The sequence below is a fragment of the Ahaetulla prasina genome, chromosome 4 (assembly GCF_028640845.1).
Source record: "Ahaetulla prasina isolate Xishuangbanna chromosome 4, ASM2864084v1, whole genome shotgun sequence".
Lineage (NCBI taxonomy): Eukaryota > Metazoa > Chordata > Lepidosauria > Squamata > Colubridae > Ahaetulla > Ahaetulla prasina.
Genome location: NC_080542.1, coordinates 80,504,098 through 80,523,610, shown reverse-complemented (window position 1 = coordinate 80,523,610; position 19,513 = coordinate 80,504,098). Strand labels below are relative to the sequence as shown.

The following is a 19,513-nucleotide window of genomic DNA, read 5'->3' as shown; positions in this document are numbered from 1 at the left end:
ATGAATCCATTGTACAAATTGTTGCTTCCAGTGTGATTAGCAAATTGATTAGCGAATTATCTACATTTTTTATTGACTGCATTCTTGAGATGAGAATTTTAGAAATAAATTGTTCCCATTCTCTTGAATTTGATTGTGAATGAATTTGTTTCATATCTAGTAGTTCTACTTAACTTTAGAATAGACGCATTATTTATAACAGGTTCCAGTAATTACTGAAATAAAACTAGATTTAGAATCTAACCTAGCATTTAAAATGAACTTTCAAATAGAAAATGATTTCTTATACAACCCCTCTGAGGAGAGTTTATGAGCAGGGTTTATTTTTTAAGATAACCAGGTTAACTTAAACAAAGTAGGGGTGTTTTTAAAGTGATTTTACTTTGCTTGGACAACTTCACAGTGAATCTTACAATACCCATGTTTTTGTCTGTACAAGTCAATCAGGAACACTTGAAAACTCATTCCTATTTTGCATGGGCTTTAGTCTAGGATCTGTAAAAATGGTGAAATCCCCAGGTTTAGGATCTGCCAAATAGTGATTTTCAGATAATATGTAGCTATGTGTATTTATCACTGAGTCTGTAGAAGTTTATGGGTTAGTGAACATCAGTGTCTTTTTCTACTATTTCAAACTATTAACTTTTCATCATGGAAAAGGTTGTTTTTAGATGGAAGAGCTTGGTAGTTAAAAGTAAACCTAAGTCAAGGAATTGTTGACCTCTTAAAAAGCAGCTTCTTTCTGGTCCAACTCTGACTACAATGAAATATTGATTTTATTCATGAGAGAAGTAGCACAGATTTCATTATCATATAAGATTCTGGATATCACAAAGTTTGAGAAACCCTCTGTGTTTTAGTATTTTCTAAAAATCCTATAAGGTATCTCAGAGATGTTTTTTTTTTTATTTTAAATTTCATTTTACAGTCTTGCCATATATTACCTGAGTGCTGTGGCTGAAGGATACAAACATGCCAATGCAGAGCTGAAAAAGAAAATGCAAATGGTATTTAAATTTGTTTACATTTCATGTTAGTTTAAATGTAAAAATAATCACATTTGCATTATTTGGATATAGACAGCTATTTCATTTTTTCCAACAATGTAGTTTTAAAAGTCATGTGTTCAGTCATATGCTAACTGCAGCATCATATGTTCTAATTAATTTCTTATTAAAATCAGAGCAGTTTCTCCAAAATTGACTTTTTTAAAGATGTAATACATTCATACATGAATATTTAGTATCTATAAGACTGTGTTTTATTTTTAACAGGCCTCTTACTTTATACATGAATCCTGGATTATTTTTTATCACTCTGAACATATCTACTTAGGACTAAGATATTTAGAATAGAGCAGGGGTGAAATTCACTTACCTTCCCTACCGGTTTGCCAATGTGCATGTGCCATGCGTGCGGTCACTCCACTTGCGCGCACCATCATCTGCACATGAACAAAGCCTTCTGCACATGCACAGAGGCTTTAAAAGTTACAAAAAAGCAACATCATGATGTCCACATGGGTGGGCAGAGCCTCCCGCAGCCGCCACTACTGGATAGAACCGGCTGGATTTCATCCCTGGAGTAAATTTTGTATTTGAGTTTGATATGTAACCTACCATTTAAACATTGACCAAATGAAAGTCTATGGTTCTATATAGTAATATGACTATTAAACAATTGTGAATGAATGGAAAAGTCTCTACATTTTATTGTGCTCACTATTGTGTTTCTTATTTTAATATTTCTATAGACAAAACAAGAAAGAAAAATACAAGTTGAAACTCAACTAAATAAATATGTTCAAATTACGTCTAGAATAGATGTATGAGTCCTTCGGGAGAAGGGTGGTATAAAAGTTTAATAAATAAATAAATAAATACATTTCATATGATTATGTATTCTAGGACATGGTTGGAATTAAATATCAAAAGTACCAAATTAAACAGCAAATGGATAGAGAGGATTTTTGTCAAATACTGTATTTTTCAGAGTACAAGATGCACCATAGTATAAGATGCAGCTTACTTTTTGGGAAGGAAAATAGGAAAAAAAAAATCTGCCTACCAGATTGGCTAGCGTCCTTAGTCTGGTCAGCTTCAGCACATTAGTTTGCTGGTTTTGAGTGTGCACGCCAGGAGTGAAATGCTCCCGGTTGGGACTGGATCGGCCGATCTGGTAGTGATGGCAGCGGGTGGTTTGGAGAACCAGTAGCAAAAATCCCTTCCCCCCCGCCCGCCCCCACCCATGTCCAGCTGAGCTGTGCGATCATCAGAGCCTTTTTTTACTTTTAAAAGCATTTTTTACAACCTCTTCAGCTGAATAGGTTGTTAAAAAATGTTTTTAAAAGGTAAAAAAAAATCATGCGCCACAGCTGACACCCCCCCATGCATGCTGTTCCACTTACCCCATGCCTCCTTTTGGTGTGCACTGCATTTGGTGCATGGTGTGCACAGTGTGCATGCGCAACCAGCGAACCAGTAGTAAACCGGTTCAGATTTCACCACTGGTATATGCGTGCTTTTTATCCCCTGCTTGGGGATAAAAAACAGCTTCTAAAGCACAGCTGAGAGGGAACAGCAATGAGAAAAGCAGGCAAAGCTGGGAAGATCGCTTCACTCACTAGCGCCCTAGTTAGGGCTGAAAATAATAATAATAATAATAATAATAATAATAATAATAATAATAATAATAATAATAATAATAATAATAATAATAATAATAATAATAATTTAATTTGTATATCGCCCTTCTCCTGAAGGATTCAGGGCGGTTTACAGCCAAAATAAAATACAGCAACAAACACATACAATACTAAAAATAGATATTAAAAAACTTATTAAATTTGGCTCCATTTTAAAACACAATCAAACCCTCTAAAATTAATAAAAAATTTAAAACCCATAAAATCAGCTAAAGGATTTAAAAATTCAAGCCAGTCCTGCAAGACGAAATAAATAAATCTTAAGTTCGTGGCGAAAGGTCCGAAGGTCAGGTAGTTGTCGAAGTCCAGGGGGAAGTTCGTTCCACAGGGTAGGAGCCCCCACAGAGAAGGCCCTTCCCCTGGGAGCCACCAGTTGACATTGCTAGGCTGACGGCACTCTAAGGAGTCCCTCTCTGTGAGAACGCACAGGTTGCTGGGAGGTACAAGATGGCAGTAGACGGTCCCGTAAGTATCCCGGCCCTAAGCCATGGAGCGCTTTAAAGGTGGTAACCAATACCTTGAAGCGCACCCGGAAGATAACAGGTAGCCAGTGCAGTCTGCGCAGGATGGGTGTTACATGGGAGCTCCGAACCGCTCCCTCTATCACCCGCACAGCTGCATTCTGGACTAACTGGAGCCTCCGGGTGCTCTTCAAGGGGAGCCCCATGTAGAGAGCATTGCAGTAGTCCAAGCGAGAGGTAACAAGAGCATGAGTGACCGTGCATAGGGCATCCCAGTCCAGGAAGAGGCGCAACTGGCGAATCAGGCGGACCTGATAAAAAGCTCTCCTGGAGATGGTCGTCAAGTGATCGTCAAAAGTCAACCGCCCATCCAGGAGAACGCCCAAGTTGTGCACCCTTTCCATTGGGGCCAATGACTTGCCCCCAACAGTCAGCCGCAGCTGCTGCTGACTGTACCGGGGTGCCAGCATCCACAGCCACTCCGTCTTGGAGGGATTAAGCTTGAGCCTGTTCCTCCCCATCCAGATCCGTACGGCTTCTAGACACCGGGACAGTACTTTGATAGCTTCGTTGGGATGGAAAAGTACAGCTGCATATCATCAGCGTACAGTTGGTACCTCACCCCAAAACCACTGATGATCTCACCCAGCGGCTTCATATAGATGTTGAACAGGAGAGGCGAGAGAATCGACCCCTGCGGCACTCCACACATGAGGCGCCTTGGGGTCGATCTCTGCCCCCCTGCCAACACCGTCTGCATCCGGTCAGAGAGCTAGGAGGAGAACCACCGATAAACGGTGCCTCCCACTCCCAAACTCCCCAGCTGGCGCAGCAGGATACCATGGTCGATGGTATCGAAAGCTGCTGAGAGGTCTAATAGGACCAGGGCAGAGGAGTAACCCTTGTCCCTGGCCCTCCAGAGATCATCAACCAACGCGACTAAAGCCATCTCCGTACTGTATCCGGGTCGAAAGCCGGACTGGAACGGGTCTAGATAGACAGTTTCATCCAGGTACTGGGGTAATTGATGTGCCACCGCACTCTCTACGAACTTCGCCGTGAAGCGAAGGTTGGAGACCGGACGATAATTTCCTAAAACAGCTGGGTCCAGGGAAGGCTTCTTGAGGAGTGGTCTCACCACTGCCTCTTTCAAGGCAGCTGGAAAGGCCCCCTCCCGCAAAGAAGCATTTGTAATTCCCCGGAGCCAGCCTCGTGTCACCTCCTGCATGGCCAGCACCAACCAGGAGGGGCACGGGTCCAGTAAACATGTGGTGGCATTCAACCTCCCCAGCAACCTGTCCATGTCCTCGGGAGACACAGGGTCAAAACTATCCCAAACAGTCTCAACAAGACGAGTCTTGAACCTCTCGCCTGGATCTACCCAATTTTGATCCAATCCATCCCAAAGCTGAACGATTTTATCGGATAACTGTTGAACTCCTTGGCACGCCCTTGTAATGGGTCCTCCCACCCCTCCTGTTGAAGGAGAGAGCGGGTCACCCGAAACAGGGTGGCCGGACGGTTATCTGCCGACGCAATGAGGGAGGAAACGTAAAAACATTTCGCTTTCCTCAATGCCACTAGGTAGGTCCTACTATATGACCTAACTAGTGTCCGGTCAGCTTCCGAACTGCTGGATCTCCAAGCACTCTCTAGGCGTCTTCTCCGGCGTTTCATCTCCCTCAGCTCCTCGGAAAACCAAGGAGCTGGTTGAGACCTACACCGGGTCAGACGCCGCAAAGGCACGACACGGTCCAAAGCCCCAGCTGCAGACTGTTCCCAGGCCGCAACTAGTTCTTCAGCCGTGCCGGGGGCCAGATTCTCGGGAAATGGCCCAAGCTCCATCAGGAACCTCTCTGGGTCCATCAGGCGCCTGGGACGGAACCAACGCATTGGTTCCGTCTCCCTGCGGTGGTGAGTAGCGGTCCGAAAGTCCAGACGAAGGAGAGAATGATCTGACCATGACAGAGGCTCGACAACTAAATCATTTAAAATCAGATCATTCGACCACTGGCCAGAGATGAATATCAAGTCTAGAGTGCCTCCCCCGATGTGGGTAGGGCCGTCCACTAATTGAGTCAAGTCCATGGCCGTCATGGAAGCCATGAACTCCCGGGCCGTCGAGGATGCCACGCCAGTTGATGGCAAATTGAAATCCCCCATGACCAACAGTCTAGGGGTTTCAACTGCCAACCCAGCCAGCAACTCCAACAGCTCGGGCAGGGCTGTTGTCACGCAGCAAGGAGCCAGGTACGTGATCAACAAGCCCACCTGAGTCCTACGACCCCACTTCACATAGAGGGATTCACAACCAGCTATCTGAGGCACAGTGGTCTCCATCGGTTCCAGGCTTTCCTTGATAATGACCGCCACCCCGCCACCCCTACCTTGGGCCCTCGGCTGATGGAATGCTCGGAAACCTGGTGGGCACATCTCCACTAGGGGAACCCCCCCTTCCATGCCCAACCAGGTCTCCGTAATGCCCATAACGTCCGTGGTCCCCTCCTGAATTAGATCTGAAATCAGGGGGACTTTGTTAACCACGGACCTTGCATTGCATAACATCAGCCGGAGGCCCAAGTCCTGAGTACTCTGGCCACTCGGGGAACGGGAAAAATCGGGGGGGCCGGAGCACGCGATCGCTCTTAAATAGCGAGGGCGTACCCCCGAAACCTGATATGGCCCCCCCTTCCGCCACATCTGCCTCTCCCACTTACCATGTCGATAGTACAGCCCTGATAAACTGGAACAAAACCCTCCCCCACCACCTTTGGACCTGTTACCTTAACGCCGCGAATGCACATTGGACTTGGCACCCTCCCCAATGGGTTTCCCCCCCCATCCTTCCCCTCCCCCCCCAATCCAAACTTGTCAATTCCTGCCCTCCCCTTAAAATTCCCATTAAAACTCCCCTTAAAAAATCAGTTAAAACAGTTAATTAAAAATCCCCTAATCCTTCTATTTTTGGCATGCCACCTCTCGGGGTTCCAAAACCCGTCCTCAAGGTGGGCCCTCGATAATGTAGAGGGCCAAACCCGCGAGAGAGGGGAATCTCGCAGGGCAAGAAGGTCAGCCGCTGTAAATGTCCACATAAAAGAAGTCCAACAAGCAGACCCATCCTGGACCAGTCAAGATGGTAAAATGACAACGCCAGCAATTCCGGATGAGAACAGTCGAAGGCGGTAGATGGAGAAAAACCGCTTTGTTCAGTCAATTCACCAACCCCTCATATACAATTCAAGGGTGGTTTGTGGAAGAGGGGGTAGGGGGAAAAATGGAGTCCTACAATGGCACTGCCAGGATTGTCCAGGACCGTCCTCAACTCCCCCAACTAAGGGGAAGTATCTCATCCCTCGAACGTTCGAGCGGCTCCGAGCACCCCGACACCGGAGCCGGCCGCCCGGCCCACCCGGCCACCAAAACCAGGCCAGGCAACCGGCACCTCCAGAGAGAGCCACCTCTCTCTCAAGGTCTGGGAGGGGGGGAACCAAAGGTTTTAAGAGGGTCCCCCACAGCCGGCCCATAGACGTCCTCCAAGGTGGTAAAAAGGGCATCCGCTGGGCCCGTGGATGTCCTTCAAGATGATAAAGAAGGCGTCCACCGGACCAGTTGGCAACCGCTAAGCCAAACCGCCCGGCCGCCAGGCCACGTGCTCGCCCACTGGGCCAGGCCTGCTGGGCCAAGCCGCTGACTCAGACCACCAAGTCAGATCACCGACCGCCGGACCCAGCCGCCAACCGCTAAGCCAGGCCGTCGCCAGGCCGTCACCGCCGCTGCCGGGGGAGAGACAGCTCCAGAGCTCCTCTCAAAGCGACACGGAGCCGCCCAGCATCAAGCCGCCCATCCTCCTGATGGTAACACTGTTCTCTACCCGGGTGGGGGGCCTAAGTTCTCAAAAAGCCCCCCCCCAGCCCGGTCAGGTCCAGAAAGAGCCCGTCGCCACATCTCCTACTCAGCGGTGCGGCGCCATCTTGGACATGCGCCATCTTGGACCATCTTGAAAAAAGCTTCTAAAGCACAGCTGAGAGTCGGAAGGAGCAGGCAAAGCTCAGAAGATCATTTCACTCACCTTTTTCAGTCTTGTTAGGGCTGAAAAAAAGCTTCAAAAAAGCTACATTCGGAATATAAGACACACCCAAATTTTCAGCATCTTTTAGGGGTGAAAAAGTGCATCTTATACTCTGAAAAATATGGTACTCCTTTCTACTTCCTCATATCATGTTAGACTAGATTGTCCTGTTTTAGTCTAAGTATTTTCAAAATTATATCATAAATTATAACTTCAGACAGATATGAGATTGAAGGAGAGATCAAAGATAAATTCAGATACACCTCCGTTTTAGCAGTAGGCACCAAGAGACTTTGGTCTTACTGCAGACATGAAAGTTGGCTTTAGGCCAGTTACTCTCTGTCAGCCAAGTTTCCTCACAGGGTAGTTATTGTAGGAAAAATAGGAAGAAAGAAAATTAGATATGTTCAACGTTTTGAGTTATTTATAAAAATAATAAAAATCAATTGTCAGTTTTGTTCTGATTTTAAATTGCATTATCCACATAAAAGTCTCATATTAAGTCTCAATTTTGACTAAATTAGATGTTATGGTTCTTCTTTCCAGATGAATCAGATATTTCATGAGATGTTTTTATTTGTACAGCAACATGAAGATAAAAATAAGAATAAGTTTTCTGCCAATTCTGCAATGCAAGAACTAGAAGACTTGCCTATTCCATATGCAAAAAAACATGGAAGGACCCAATGCAGCTAAGGTAAAGATAGTGTCCAGAGTTCATACATATATTGCTTTGGGTGAGTTGATATAATAGGACAACTATTATAGTTGTCCTATTATAAGTCAGAAATGGTAGTTCCTCTACCATTTGAAGAGTGTTGTCCTCCCTAAATAAAAGACAAAATGTGCCATTGTTTAGTCATCCTACATACCTAAGAGATAGATAGCCATCACAATGCTCATATAGCTTTTCAATTAATTACTCTAAACCAGCTTAGCTTAATCAATAATCAATTTAATATTATGCCATGGTTTACAGCTTGTAAGGTTCAGTGAAATATTCTAAATCAGAGTAGACTGAAGGTTATTAAACTTTAATCAAAATAGAAATTGCCTTGCCACATTTGATTTGCAAACATTCAGAAACCGTCAGACACTATATATAGAAAATGGGCGTTGGACTTACCTGATACGCCCTTTCTCTGTAAAGGAAGGAACAACGCTCACATATGGGTTGACTCTGTCTAGTAGCCAATCAAGACCAAGTCTGCTAAACTTAAAGCCCGCCTCTTCCTGCCTGGGCTCCAGTTGATCGGCGAGCGCTTGATGCAGACTGACGTGTCGTATCTGGAATGAGAAACAATTAGAGACCACCCTCCCGGACACCCCCGGCCAACCAGCCAGGGTGGGGGTGACTGCCGTTCCTTCCTTTACAGAGAAAGGTTATATCAGGTAAGTCCAATGCCCATTCTCCTGCTTGGGAGGAACGGCAGTCACATATGGGACATACCAAAGCTTGTGTCCGATGGGAAGGAAAGGGAGGCCGTCTGGTCCCACTCTTGATGAACGCTTTGTAAGACCTGTCTGCCGAAGGAGGCATCAGCCGAAGCGAAAAAATCCAAATGGTAATGCCGAATGAAAGGCATCAGGGAGGACCAGGTGGCAGCTTTACAAACCTGCTCCAAGGAAGCCCATGCAGTCAAAGTGGCTGCACTCCTTGTCGAATGAGCGATGATTCGTCGAGGGACAGGTAAGGCATGACCCTCATAGGACATGGCGATGGCCGCCCTAATCCAGCGACCCAACGAAGAAGCTGAAACCTTGGCGCCCAAGGAGCTGGGCTGAAAGGCCACAAAAAGGGCTTTGGTTCTGCGGAACGAAAATGTTCGCGAAATATAGATCTTGAGAGCCCGACAAACGTCCAGCGTGTGCCAAAGCTGTTCGAGGCGATGAGACGGAGAGGGGCAAAAATTTGGCAACAGCAGCTCTTGCACCCTATGAAAAAGGGAGTTTACCTTCGGGATGAAGGTAGGATCCATGCGAAGGACTACTCTGTCGTGATGGAAAATGCAGAGGTCCTTACAAATGGACAGAGCAGTCATTTCCGAGATGCAGCGAGCTGAGGTGACTGCCACTAAAAATGTGACCTTAAAAGAGAGGCAGCGAAGGGACACCTCACTCAGAGGTTCAAAGGCAGCTTTAGTAAGGGCGGTTAAAACCTTGTTGAGGTCCCAGGTAGGGTACCGGTGCACCACAGGAGGACATAGATTCGTGGCACCTCTCATGAAATTAAGTATCAGAGGCTCCTGGGAGAGGGATGAAAAAGATCCACAGTGCAGGACCGATGAGATAACAGCCACCTGATGCCGAAGGGTGTTGGGGGCCAGCCCCTCCTGTAAAAAGTCCAATATCTGCGAAACTGAAGCAGAAGTGGGAGAAAGCAAATGATGCCTGCATCAGGAGGAGAATGCATGCCAGGTGGCCTGGTAGATACGGTTGGTCGAGGGACAGCAAGCAGCCTGGAGAGTCCTGATGACCCTAGGAGAAACCTGCGCTGAAGTTAGAATGCGCCGCTCAGCCTCCAAACGATCAGCTGGAACATCTGTGGTTCCGGATGAACGAGTGCTTCCTGCAGGAGAGAAACCTTGGAGTCAGGAATCCTCCAGGAAGGAGCCACCAATAGGGACACTAGGTCTTCGAACCAGGCCTTCCGGGGCCAGTGGGGAGAGATGAGTATGAGCTCTGCTCTCTCCTCCAGCAGCTTCCAGATAACCCTGGAAACAAGGGGAAGGGGAGGTAAAGCATAGAGGAGAAAATTGGGAGGCCAAGGACTCCAAAGGGCGTCAACTGCTTCCACCTCCAGAGACGGGAACCTGGTGAAGAAACAGGCGACCTGATGGTTGGTCTGAGAGGTGAACAGTTCTACTATCAGGAGACCAAAGCGACTGGTGACCTCCCTGAAAAGAGAGGGATGGAGACTCCATTCTGCTTGATCCACTTGAGATCGACTGAGGTAATCTGCTTGAACATTGGCCACCCCCGAGATGTGGGCCACTCACAGAGAGGCTAAGTGGACCTTTGCCCACAGACCCAGTTGCAGAGACTCCTCCATCAGGGGCCTGGAGTGAGTGCCCCCTTGTCTGTTCACATAGGCCTTTGCTGACATGTTGTCGGTCAAGACTAGGATGTCCTGGCCCTGAACTAGCTCTTGAAAGTGTCGAAGAGCCAGGTGGATGGCTCGAAGCCCCAGCCAGTTGATATTCTGTTTCCTGTCCATTTGAGACCACTGGCCCTGAGCCAGATGAGACCCGAGATGAGCTCCCCAGCTGGAGAAGCTGGCATCGGTGGTGAGAGTCAGTCGCTGGGGTTCTCGAAATTTGCAGCCCCTGGAGATTGCTGGACCTGTCCGCCAGGCCAGGGAGTCGAGGACTGCTGAAGGCAAGAGAAGGACAGTCAACAAAGTATCTCTACGAGACAACTGGAACAGGAGAAAGAACCACTGAAGTTTCCTGCTGTGGAGGCGAGACCAAGGGATGATACCAAAGGTGGAAACCATCTTCCCCAGTAACTTGGGACAGTCTCAAAATGGAGGAAGACTTTTCTCTCCAACAACGGCCAGCTAACTCCACTAGGCAAGTCTGACGCTCAGGGGAAAGGAAGACCTCTGAAGACACAGTGTCAATTACAGCCCCCAAATGTAAGACCATGTGGAGGGGGTAAGATAGCTCTTATGTCAATTAATCAAAAACCCGTGAGATTGCAAAATTTGGAGGGAAGTGGCCAAATCTCTCTGGGCCAGCTCAGCAGAGCGAGAGTGAACAAGGATATCATCCAAATAAAAAAGAATGCAAATGGGCAACGAGTGAATGTGCACAATGAGGGCAGCCATCAGCTTGGTGAAAACCCTAGGAGCTGAAGAAAGGCCAAAGGGTAGGGCACAATATTGATAATGTGTGCTAGTGTAGAAAAAAATGGAGGAGTTTTCGATGATGAGGCCAAATTGGGACATGCAGGTAGGCATCTGTTAGGTTGACAGAGGAAAGTGCATCTTGAACTGGCGGTAAACAATGTACCAGTTCAAAGACTTAAGGTCAAGAATAGCCCTCCAACCCCCCAAGGATTTCTGAACCAAGAACACCCAGGAATAAAATCCCCTCCTGTGCTGATCAGGAGGAACCCGTTGAATGACCCCAATATCCAAAAGATGAGTAATAGCAGATTCCATCAGGAACCTCTTGTTCCAATCTCTGGACACGGGACACAGAAGAAAAACCCTCGGAGGAGAAGATCTAAACTCTAGGGAAAGGCCAAGCCTGACCATTTCCCTGACCCAAGCATCCGTAGAAGTGGATTCCCAATCACTGGCGAACCAAGATAGTCTATCTCCAATGAGGGAATCAGGAGGGAGACTATTTGGACCTGTGGAAGGGGTAACCCCTCCTGCCTCTGAATGACTTTGTGGGTTGGTATCTGTACCCTTGTCTGACCTGATTGTCCTGGAAGAGGTTCCCTCTGGACTGGAAGGAGTGTTGAGACCGGTGGGCTCAGCCTTCTGAGCTCCGAAAGGACTGGGAACAAAAGGAACCCTGTTGAAAGTCTGACCTGCGATAAGATGAAGGGAAGAACTTACATCCGTTTCTGGTATCTATCAGGATAGGATCCAGGGAACCTTCAAATAGCTTGTTGCCAAGAGAAGGTGAACCAGCAAGGCGCCATTTGTTCCTGACATCAGTTTGCCACTGGTGAAGCCAAAGCTGTCGTGTCCCACTCCTCCGCTGACGGCCGGGTCAGGGAAATCCGAATCAGGCTTGCCTCTGCAGCTCTGCCCAAAGTCCTAGCAAAGTCCTCAGAGCAGGCAGGAGACCAGTAAGTGACTTCAGCAAGATAAGTTCGACTTTTGCCTGACTCAGAGACTGCCAGAAAGCAGATCCTTTATATAGGCCATGGGGTGTGGCTCCATGACTCAGCACTCATTAAGGCCTGCCCCTCCCTTCCTTCTGTTGCCTCCGCCTATCCAGCCTTCTGATGCGAGGGTCACACCAATCAGCAGCTGTTGGGAATAAACCCTCCTCAGGCTCACATGCTGTGGAGGAGGGGGAGGGGTCTAGCTGCTCCGTTTGCCTGGGCATGGAGTCAGGGCTGGGGCCGGGAGATGCTCCTTCTTCTGCAGTTTGTGTGGGCATGGAGCCAGGACTTGGGCCGGGAGGCATACATTCCTCAGTGTTCGGGAGCAGGTAAGAAGGCCCCGGCTGCTCTGAGGGCGGGCAAGACACAACAAAAGCAGCCTCCTGGAAGTGATGATGGAACCTATGGATTTGGAGGAAAACCTGGCAGCCTTAAGAGTCACATCACCATTGAAAATTCAATGGCAGCTTTTATTTTGTTAATGTCCTAATGAGTCCTAGAATCAGAGACAGGAATGCGTTCTTGCAATTGCTGGAGCCACAAAACCGAGGCTGTTAAAAAAGGATACAGCCGAAGCTGCTTTCACAGACTAGGCTGCAGCCTGGTGCCCCTTAATGAGATTACGCTCTACCCGCCTGTCTTCCAAGCGTAAGGACTCCTCGGGAGGACCAGTGAGATTAGCAGATGTGGAGAGAGCCACCACAGGAGAATCAACAGCTGGAACCTGCAAAAGATCAGATAAATCTGGAGCAAGGTTACATAAACATTTGTCAAGCCCATTGGGCAGAGGGCCAGAGCCCGGAGAAGACCATTGCCTTTGAACCACATCAGTAAAAAGCTTGGGAGCGGGAATCATTTCAGCTTGCACAGAATGTTCAGCAAAGAGTGAAGTGGTAGGATCAACTCCAGCTGAAGTAGAAGCAGAAGACGATATGGGTGTGCCCAGATGGGTAGAGGTTTGAGCCTTGTATAGAAAGGATCTGAAAATTTGGGGTCTGAAGAAGCCAATAAAGGAAGGTTGGTCCGGTTTAAGACCTTCATTGTCCAAAAATTCAGGATCTGGATGAATTTTGCCCTCCTCAGAAACAGAGGCTTGGCTGGCCCTCCTCAGAAATAGAGGTTTGGTTGGTGAATGAGCTCTAACTGGAGGGGCAGCAGAATCCCCCGCCTCACGGGACCCTCAAGAATGACTGATGTGGACCCCAGAAGAGGACGATCTGGAGGGAGGCCTCTGAGGAATGCCCTGTGCAATGCCTTGCCATATGGCCTGTGAAATGATGGAAGCTAAATTGGCAGGAATCTGAGCTTCTAGACAATCAGTTGTAGAAGGAGCAGGACTGCTATGAGGAATAGGGGCCACAGGGTCACTGGATTCAACCGCAATAGCCTGAACCACAGGGGAAGAAACCTCCTTGGACATAGGAGCAAACAAAATGGCAGCATTTGCAGAAGAGGGAATATTCCCAGCAGAAAGCACATCAGGTGATAAGGATACCCCAGTAATATCCAGAGCTGCAGGTATAAAGGCAGGAGGCATAGGAGGGATAGTAGAAACAGCTCTAGGAGGCATTGCAATTTGAGTAGAAACCGAGGCTTGCTTACTAGCCTCTGAATGAGCTTTTGAAAAACTTTTTCTATGGCATTGTGCCTTCTTTCCTCCAACCTGGAGGCTTCAGCAGAATGATGAGATTTAGAAGTAGATTTTTTGCTTCTAGCCTTTTTACTGGAGGGGTGGGGAGCTGTTCCAGAAGCACCCTCCCCAGGGTCCTCCAGCAAGGAGGCTGCTGTTTTGGATCAGGAAGAATGAGGTGGCTGAGCAACCGCTATCTTGAATAGCACGGGGAGTGGAGGTGCAGAAGAAGTAAACTCAGGGCTCCAAATGCGGAGTAAAAACTCCACTACTCACAGAATCCAATGTTCGGAAAGCTCTCCGATCCCAATCCTGGGCAGCAGAAGAGTCAGAAGAGGCAAAAACAAGGCAGAAGCTCCAAGACAAAATCGCTAGCCGTCCGGCTTGAAACCCGACTCAAAATGGCACCCGGAAGTTCTTCGCACCAAAATCCAGCCGCTAAGCAAAGACTGTAATTGCATCTTCTTCAGCCTGCTGCCTATGGCCTTGCAACAGGGCTCCTGGGCCAGCACGTTGGAGTTGGCTCGTGAGTGCTGCCCTAGCGTCTGCCAGCCAGCAGCACAGCCACGGTGTTGTGACCCAGGTTCCTGGATCCGGACTCCTGGACTCGGATGATTCAGAAAGTGAGGGAGAAGACCTGGCAAGCCCTGCTTCTCTTGAGCCCTTTCCCTCCCTGGCACCCACTCAAAGGGAGGAGGAGGGGCTGCCAAGACCTGATTCTCTGGAGCCTTCTTCTGATTTGGCAACGCCCCAAGAACAGTTTTGGAGTGATGCAAGACTGCGCAGGCGTGACCGGCGCGCGCAGCAGAAGCAGCGTTGGGATAAAGCCAAGTCATAATTGTCATGCAGTGACATCTGCAGAGACTATAAATATGAGGCGGGACTTCCTGGTATTTGTCTTGGACAAAGCAATGAATTTGCGCGGGCAAACTGTATCAATGGAGGGAAGAATATATTCGTGAGTAATTCTGGCCTTATCTATAATTTCCTCGTTATCTCCAGAAACTTGGCAGGCCCGTGGGTAGATGTGGCCAGGACATCTATTTATGTAAATAAAAGGAGAAAAGAAGGCCTCTGAGTGACTCTTTGCTGGGAGTATTGGGGGGAGGGAAACAGAACACGCGGAGTGGTTCTCAGCAAGTTTAAAAGGGTCAAACCTTTTTTGCTTGCAGCAGAAAAACTTCAGGAAGATATTTCAGAAAAATAACAAAAGATGGCGCCGATGAAGGCTGCCTCGGTGAAATGCTTTCTAATGGTTTCTTTATTTCTAATTGTTCTCTGCGACTTACTACGGATTTCCTATTCACGAGACCATCTACTAAAAATTAAGCAACATTTCTTTAAGGAGCAGCTTTCTGTGATCTCACCCCCCCCCCATCTTTACAAATGCAGAGGAGATTCTAACACAGGAGGAGGCAATTCTCCCAGAGCCATGAATTACCAAAAAACCAAATAACGGAAACGACGGAGAGGTAAACGGGCTGGGATCTTAAACAGATTAAGAAATCGCAATAAAACTCCTCTGCCTTCAATTTTCCTAACAAATGTACATTCACTTGCAAATAAGATGGATGAAATACTCCTCTTAAACAAATACTATTCTGATTTTCGCAATTCAGCAGACCTATGCTTCTCTGAAACCTGGTTAAATGAATCAATTGAAGATAGCAGCCTGAACATTCAAGGGTTTCAGATTGAACGTTCAGACAGAATTACAGAAACATCTAGTAAAAAGAAAGGAGGAGGCTTATGGCTATATATTAACAGCAACTGGTGTCAAGATTTAAAAGTAATTTACAAATTCTGTGACAACAATTTAGAGACTAAATATAAACTGCAAACCATACTATTCGCCTCGTGAATTTTCCTCATTTCTTCTAATTGCTGTTTATGTCCCACCACAAGCCTGTGTAAACAAGGCATTACAATCTCTAGCTGACCAAATCATGGAGGCTGAAGCCAAACACCCTGATTCACTGGCCATTATTTTGGGAGATCTAAACAAGGCAAACTTAAGGAAAGAGCTACCAAAATACTTTCAGCATGTCAACTGTCCCACCAGAGGCAAGAATACTCTAGACCATTGCTACACAACACTAAAAGATGCTTATCAGTCTTTACCACGAGCAGCTATAGGACACTCTAATCATTGCATGATTCACCTCGTATCTGCTTACAGCCAAAGACTTAAAACCACAAAACAATTAAATCAGTGAAGACCTGGACGGAGGAGGCAAAATTAAAGCTACAGGCATGCTTTGACTGCACTGATTGGAATATTTTTGAAGATACTTCTGCAGACCTGGATGAACTCAGATACTATAACATCATATGGCAGCTTCTGTGAAGACCTATGTGTACCTATAAGGAACTTGCAAATATACAGCAACAACAAACCTTGGTTCACACCTAAACTTAAGCAGCTACGTCATTCCAAAGAGGAAGCCTACAGAAAAGGTGATAAAATGCTGTACAATCAGGCCAGAAATGTACTAACAAGGGAGATCAGAGCAGCAAAAAGAAGCTACTCTGAAAAGCTAAAGAATCAGTTTTCAGCAAATGAACCAGCAAACATGTGGAAAACTCTTAAAAATATCACCGGCTATGGCAAACCTCCTTCCCAGGCTGAAGGTAATCAACAACTGGCAGATGACCTGAATGAGTTTTACTGCAGGTTTGAAAGGAAACTACAGCCACCTATCTCCACAACCCCCATCTCAGACACACCAACAACAGCCAAGCCTCCTACAACTGACCCCATTTCATTGGGTTCACAACCCCTAGTGATCACAGAAAAGGAAGTGCAGGACCTATTTCACAGACAAAAGCCAGGAAAAGCTCCAGGCCCAGACAAGATAACTCCTTCTTGCTTAAAAGTCTGTGCTGACCAATTGGCCCCCATCTTCACCCATATTTTCAATAAATCACTAGAGATGTGCTATGTTCCTTCTTGCTTCAAACGTTCTACCATCATCCCAGTGCCGAAGAAGCCCACCATCAAGGAACTGAATGACTACAGACCAGTTGCTTTAATATCTGTAGTCATGAAAACCTTTGAAAGACTAGTGCTTTCATACTTGAAAACCATCACGGATCCGCTGTTAGACACCTTGCAATTTGCATACCGAGCAAATAGATCAACAGATGATGCTGTTAATATGGCTCTGCACTACATCCTACAACATCTTGAGTCTCCAAAGACCTATGCAAGGGTCCTCTTTGTAGACTTTAGTTCAGCATTCAATACCATCATTCCAGATACTCTTCTAACTAAGCTAAATCAGCTACAGGTATCTGAACAGACTTGTAAATGGATCACAAGCTTCCTAACAAACAGGAAGCAGCAGGTGAAGCTAAGCAAGATCACATCAGATACCTGTACAATTAGCACAGGGGTCCCCCAAGGCTGTATGCTCTCCCCACTTCTCTGTATACCAATGACTGCATCTCTAACAATCCACCTGTTAAACTACTGAAGTTTGCAGATGACACAACAGTGATTGGTCTCATTCGAGACAATGATGAATCCACATATAGACGAGAGGTCGAATGACTAGCCTTGTGGTGCGCCTGAAGCCGAATTCAGCTAGCGATTTGAAGAGCCTGCAGCTGGCTTGTGAAGTCAACCATTGGAGCGCGATTCCTCGACTCCCAAGTATACTTCCCATATTTCCGATGGTCTTAGGCGACCCCTGGCAAATCATCATTTGACCCCCAACGGAGTCACGACCCACAGGTTGAGAACCGCTGTTCTATCATATCGCAAGATCTAAAATGGACAGTTAACATCAAAAACATCATCAAAAAAGGACAACAAAGAATGTTCTTTCTGCACCAACTCAGTAAGCTCAAACTGCCCAAGGAGCTGCTGATCCAGTTCTACTGAGGAATTATTGAGTCTGTCATTTGCACCTCTATAACTGTCTGGTTTGGTTCTGCAACCCAACAAAAAGACACAGACTTCAGAGGATAATTAGAACTGCAGAATAAATAATTGCTACCAACCTGCCTTCCATTGAGGACCTGTATACTGCACGAATCAAGGCCATGAAAATATTTACAGATCCTTCACATCCAGGACATAAACTGTTTCAACTCCTACCCTCAAAACAACACTATAGAGCACTGCACACCAGAATAACTAGACACAAGAACAGTTTTTTCCCGAAGGCCATCACTCTGCTAAACAAAAATTCCCTCAACATTGTCAAACTATTTACTAAATCTGCACTACTATTAATCTTCTCATCGTTCCCATCAGCAATCTCTTTCCACTTATGACTGTATGACTGTAACTTTGTTGCTGGTAATCCTTATTGCTGATTGCTTATTTGTACCCTATGCTTATCATTAAGTGTTGTATCATTAAGTGTTAAATTGTACCCTATGACCATCATGTGTGTTGTAAATAATGTACCTTGATGAAGGTATCTTCTTTTATTTACACTGAGACCATATGCACCAAGACAAATTCCTTGTGTGTCCAATCACACTTGGCAAATAAAAATTCTATTCTATTCTGTTCTGTTCTGTTCTGTTCTATTATTCTATTCTATTCTATTCTATAAGGAAAGAAAAACTTTGAGCAAGGCAGGGAAGACACATTTGTCCAAGCCAGACCGAGTCGATCAACTGGGGCCCAGGCAGGAAGAGGCAGGCTTTAAGTTTAGCAGACTCGGTCCTGATTGGCTACTAGACAGAGTCAACCCATATGTGACTGCCGTTCTTCCCAAGTAGAACGATAATTCTTCACTGCCACCTAGTGTTCACTTTTTATCTCAGCTTTATTAACTGTAATACTGACAATTTTAATGCAATGCCTTTTCTTTTAAACCAGATAAGCCTTTATCACCAAGCTATAAAAATCATTCTGCAAAGAAACAAATTCAAATCCTGAGAAAGGAATACTGTTGTCATTCTCGCCTTCTGTGATAATGACCCAGCCACTTACTCCAAAAAGAGGTGTGCCTTTCTCCAGTCAGCTAAAATTAGAATCTTATCCAAGGCAGCCTTATCCAGGAATTAGAGGAGGGGAACCTAGTAACAATGGCACAGAAGTAGTAATGATATATACTAAATCATGAGCATAATGGTACGTAATGAACTTGGTTATTTTACAAAATTGTTCCACTGTTTAGAAATTTAAGAGCTTCAACTATCTTGGAAGAGTGATGAAAGGTTCTTATTCAGAGACGCAATGTTTCTGCCAAATTCACTCGTCACTGGTTTCTCCTTATATACCTTTATTTATGTCTATCTGGCATAAAGTTTACCTAAGCTGTAACACAATATCTAATTAGAGATGGCAGCCTGGAAGGGGAAAAGTCCAGACTTAACAGTATTGATAGTACTCCATGTATCTAGAATCTACAATCATAACTATAAAATTGTTTTAAAAGTAAGTAACAAAGTTTTGACAAAGTTGTAAAGATTAATTATACCCAATCTCATCCTAGCATGGCAATAAGGAGGTATATGGCTTCTTTTCTCCCTTTCAGGTGGGAACTGGCAGGTAGAACTTTATCAGTTGACTCCATCTCTGGTAACCAAGTATCCAGTAATTTTTGAAAGCTCTCTTTTACTTCTATTTCATAGAAAAGCTTTCCATAACTAGCTTACATGTTTGTAATTCTTGTTGACATGGAAAATACATTATATACATTGGAATTTTAAATAAAATTTTGTAATATCAAACAATTTTCAATTTCTAATCATAATTGGAAACAGTACAGCTTTTTTCACATGTACAATAGTAGCATTTCTTTCAATTCACTCTTGCAATTTTCCTTGCTTTTGTAATTGTT

General features: G+C 45.8%; 1 protein-coding gene across 1 annotated transcript in view; it reads left to right on the top strand.

Moving 5' to 3' along the window:
• Nucleotides 1–7,934, top strand: part of LOC131198440 (transmembrane channel-like protein 2) — a 286,411-nt gene extending 278,477 nt beyond the window's left edge. Inside the window, exons 19-20 of the mRNA XM_058183084.1 lie at nt 929–1,007; nt 7,820–7,934. Coding sequence (XP_058039067.1) covers nt 929–1,007; nt 7,820–7,930 — 190 coding nt within the window. The 3' untranslated portion in view covers nt 7,931–7,934. The remainder of the gene's footprint in view (nt 1–928; nt 1,008–7,819) is intronic.
• Nucleotides 7,935–19,513: the final 11,579 nt, after the last annotated feature.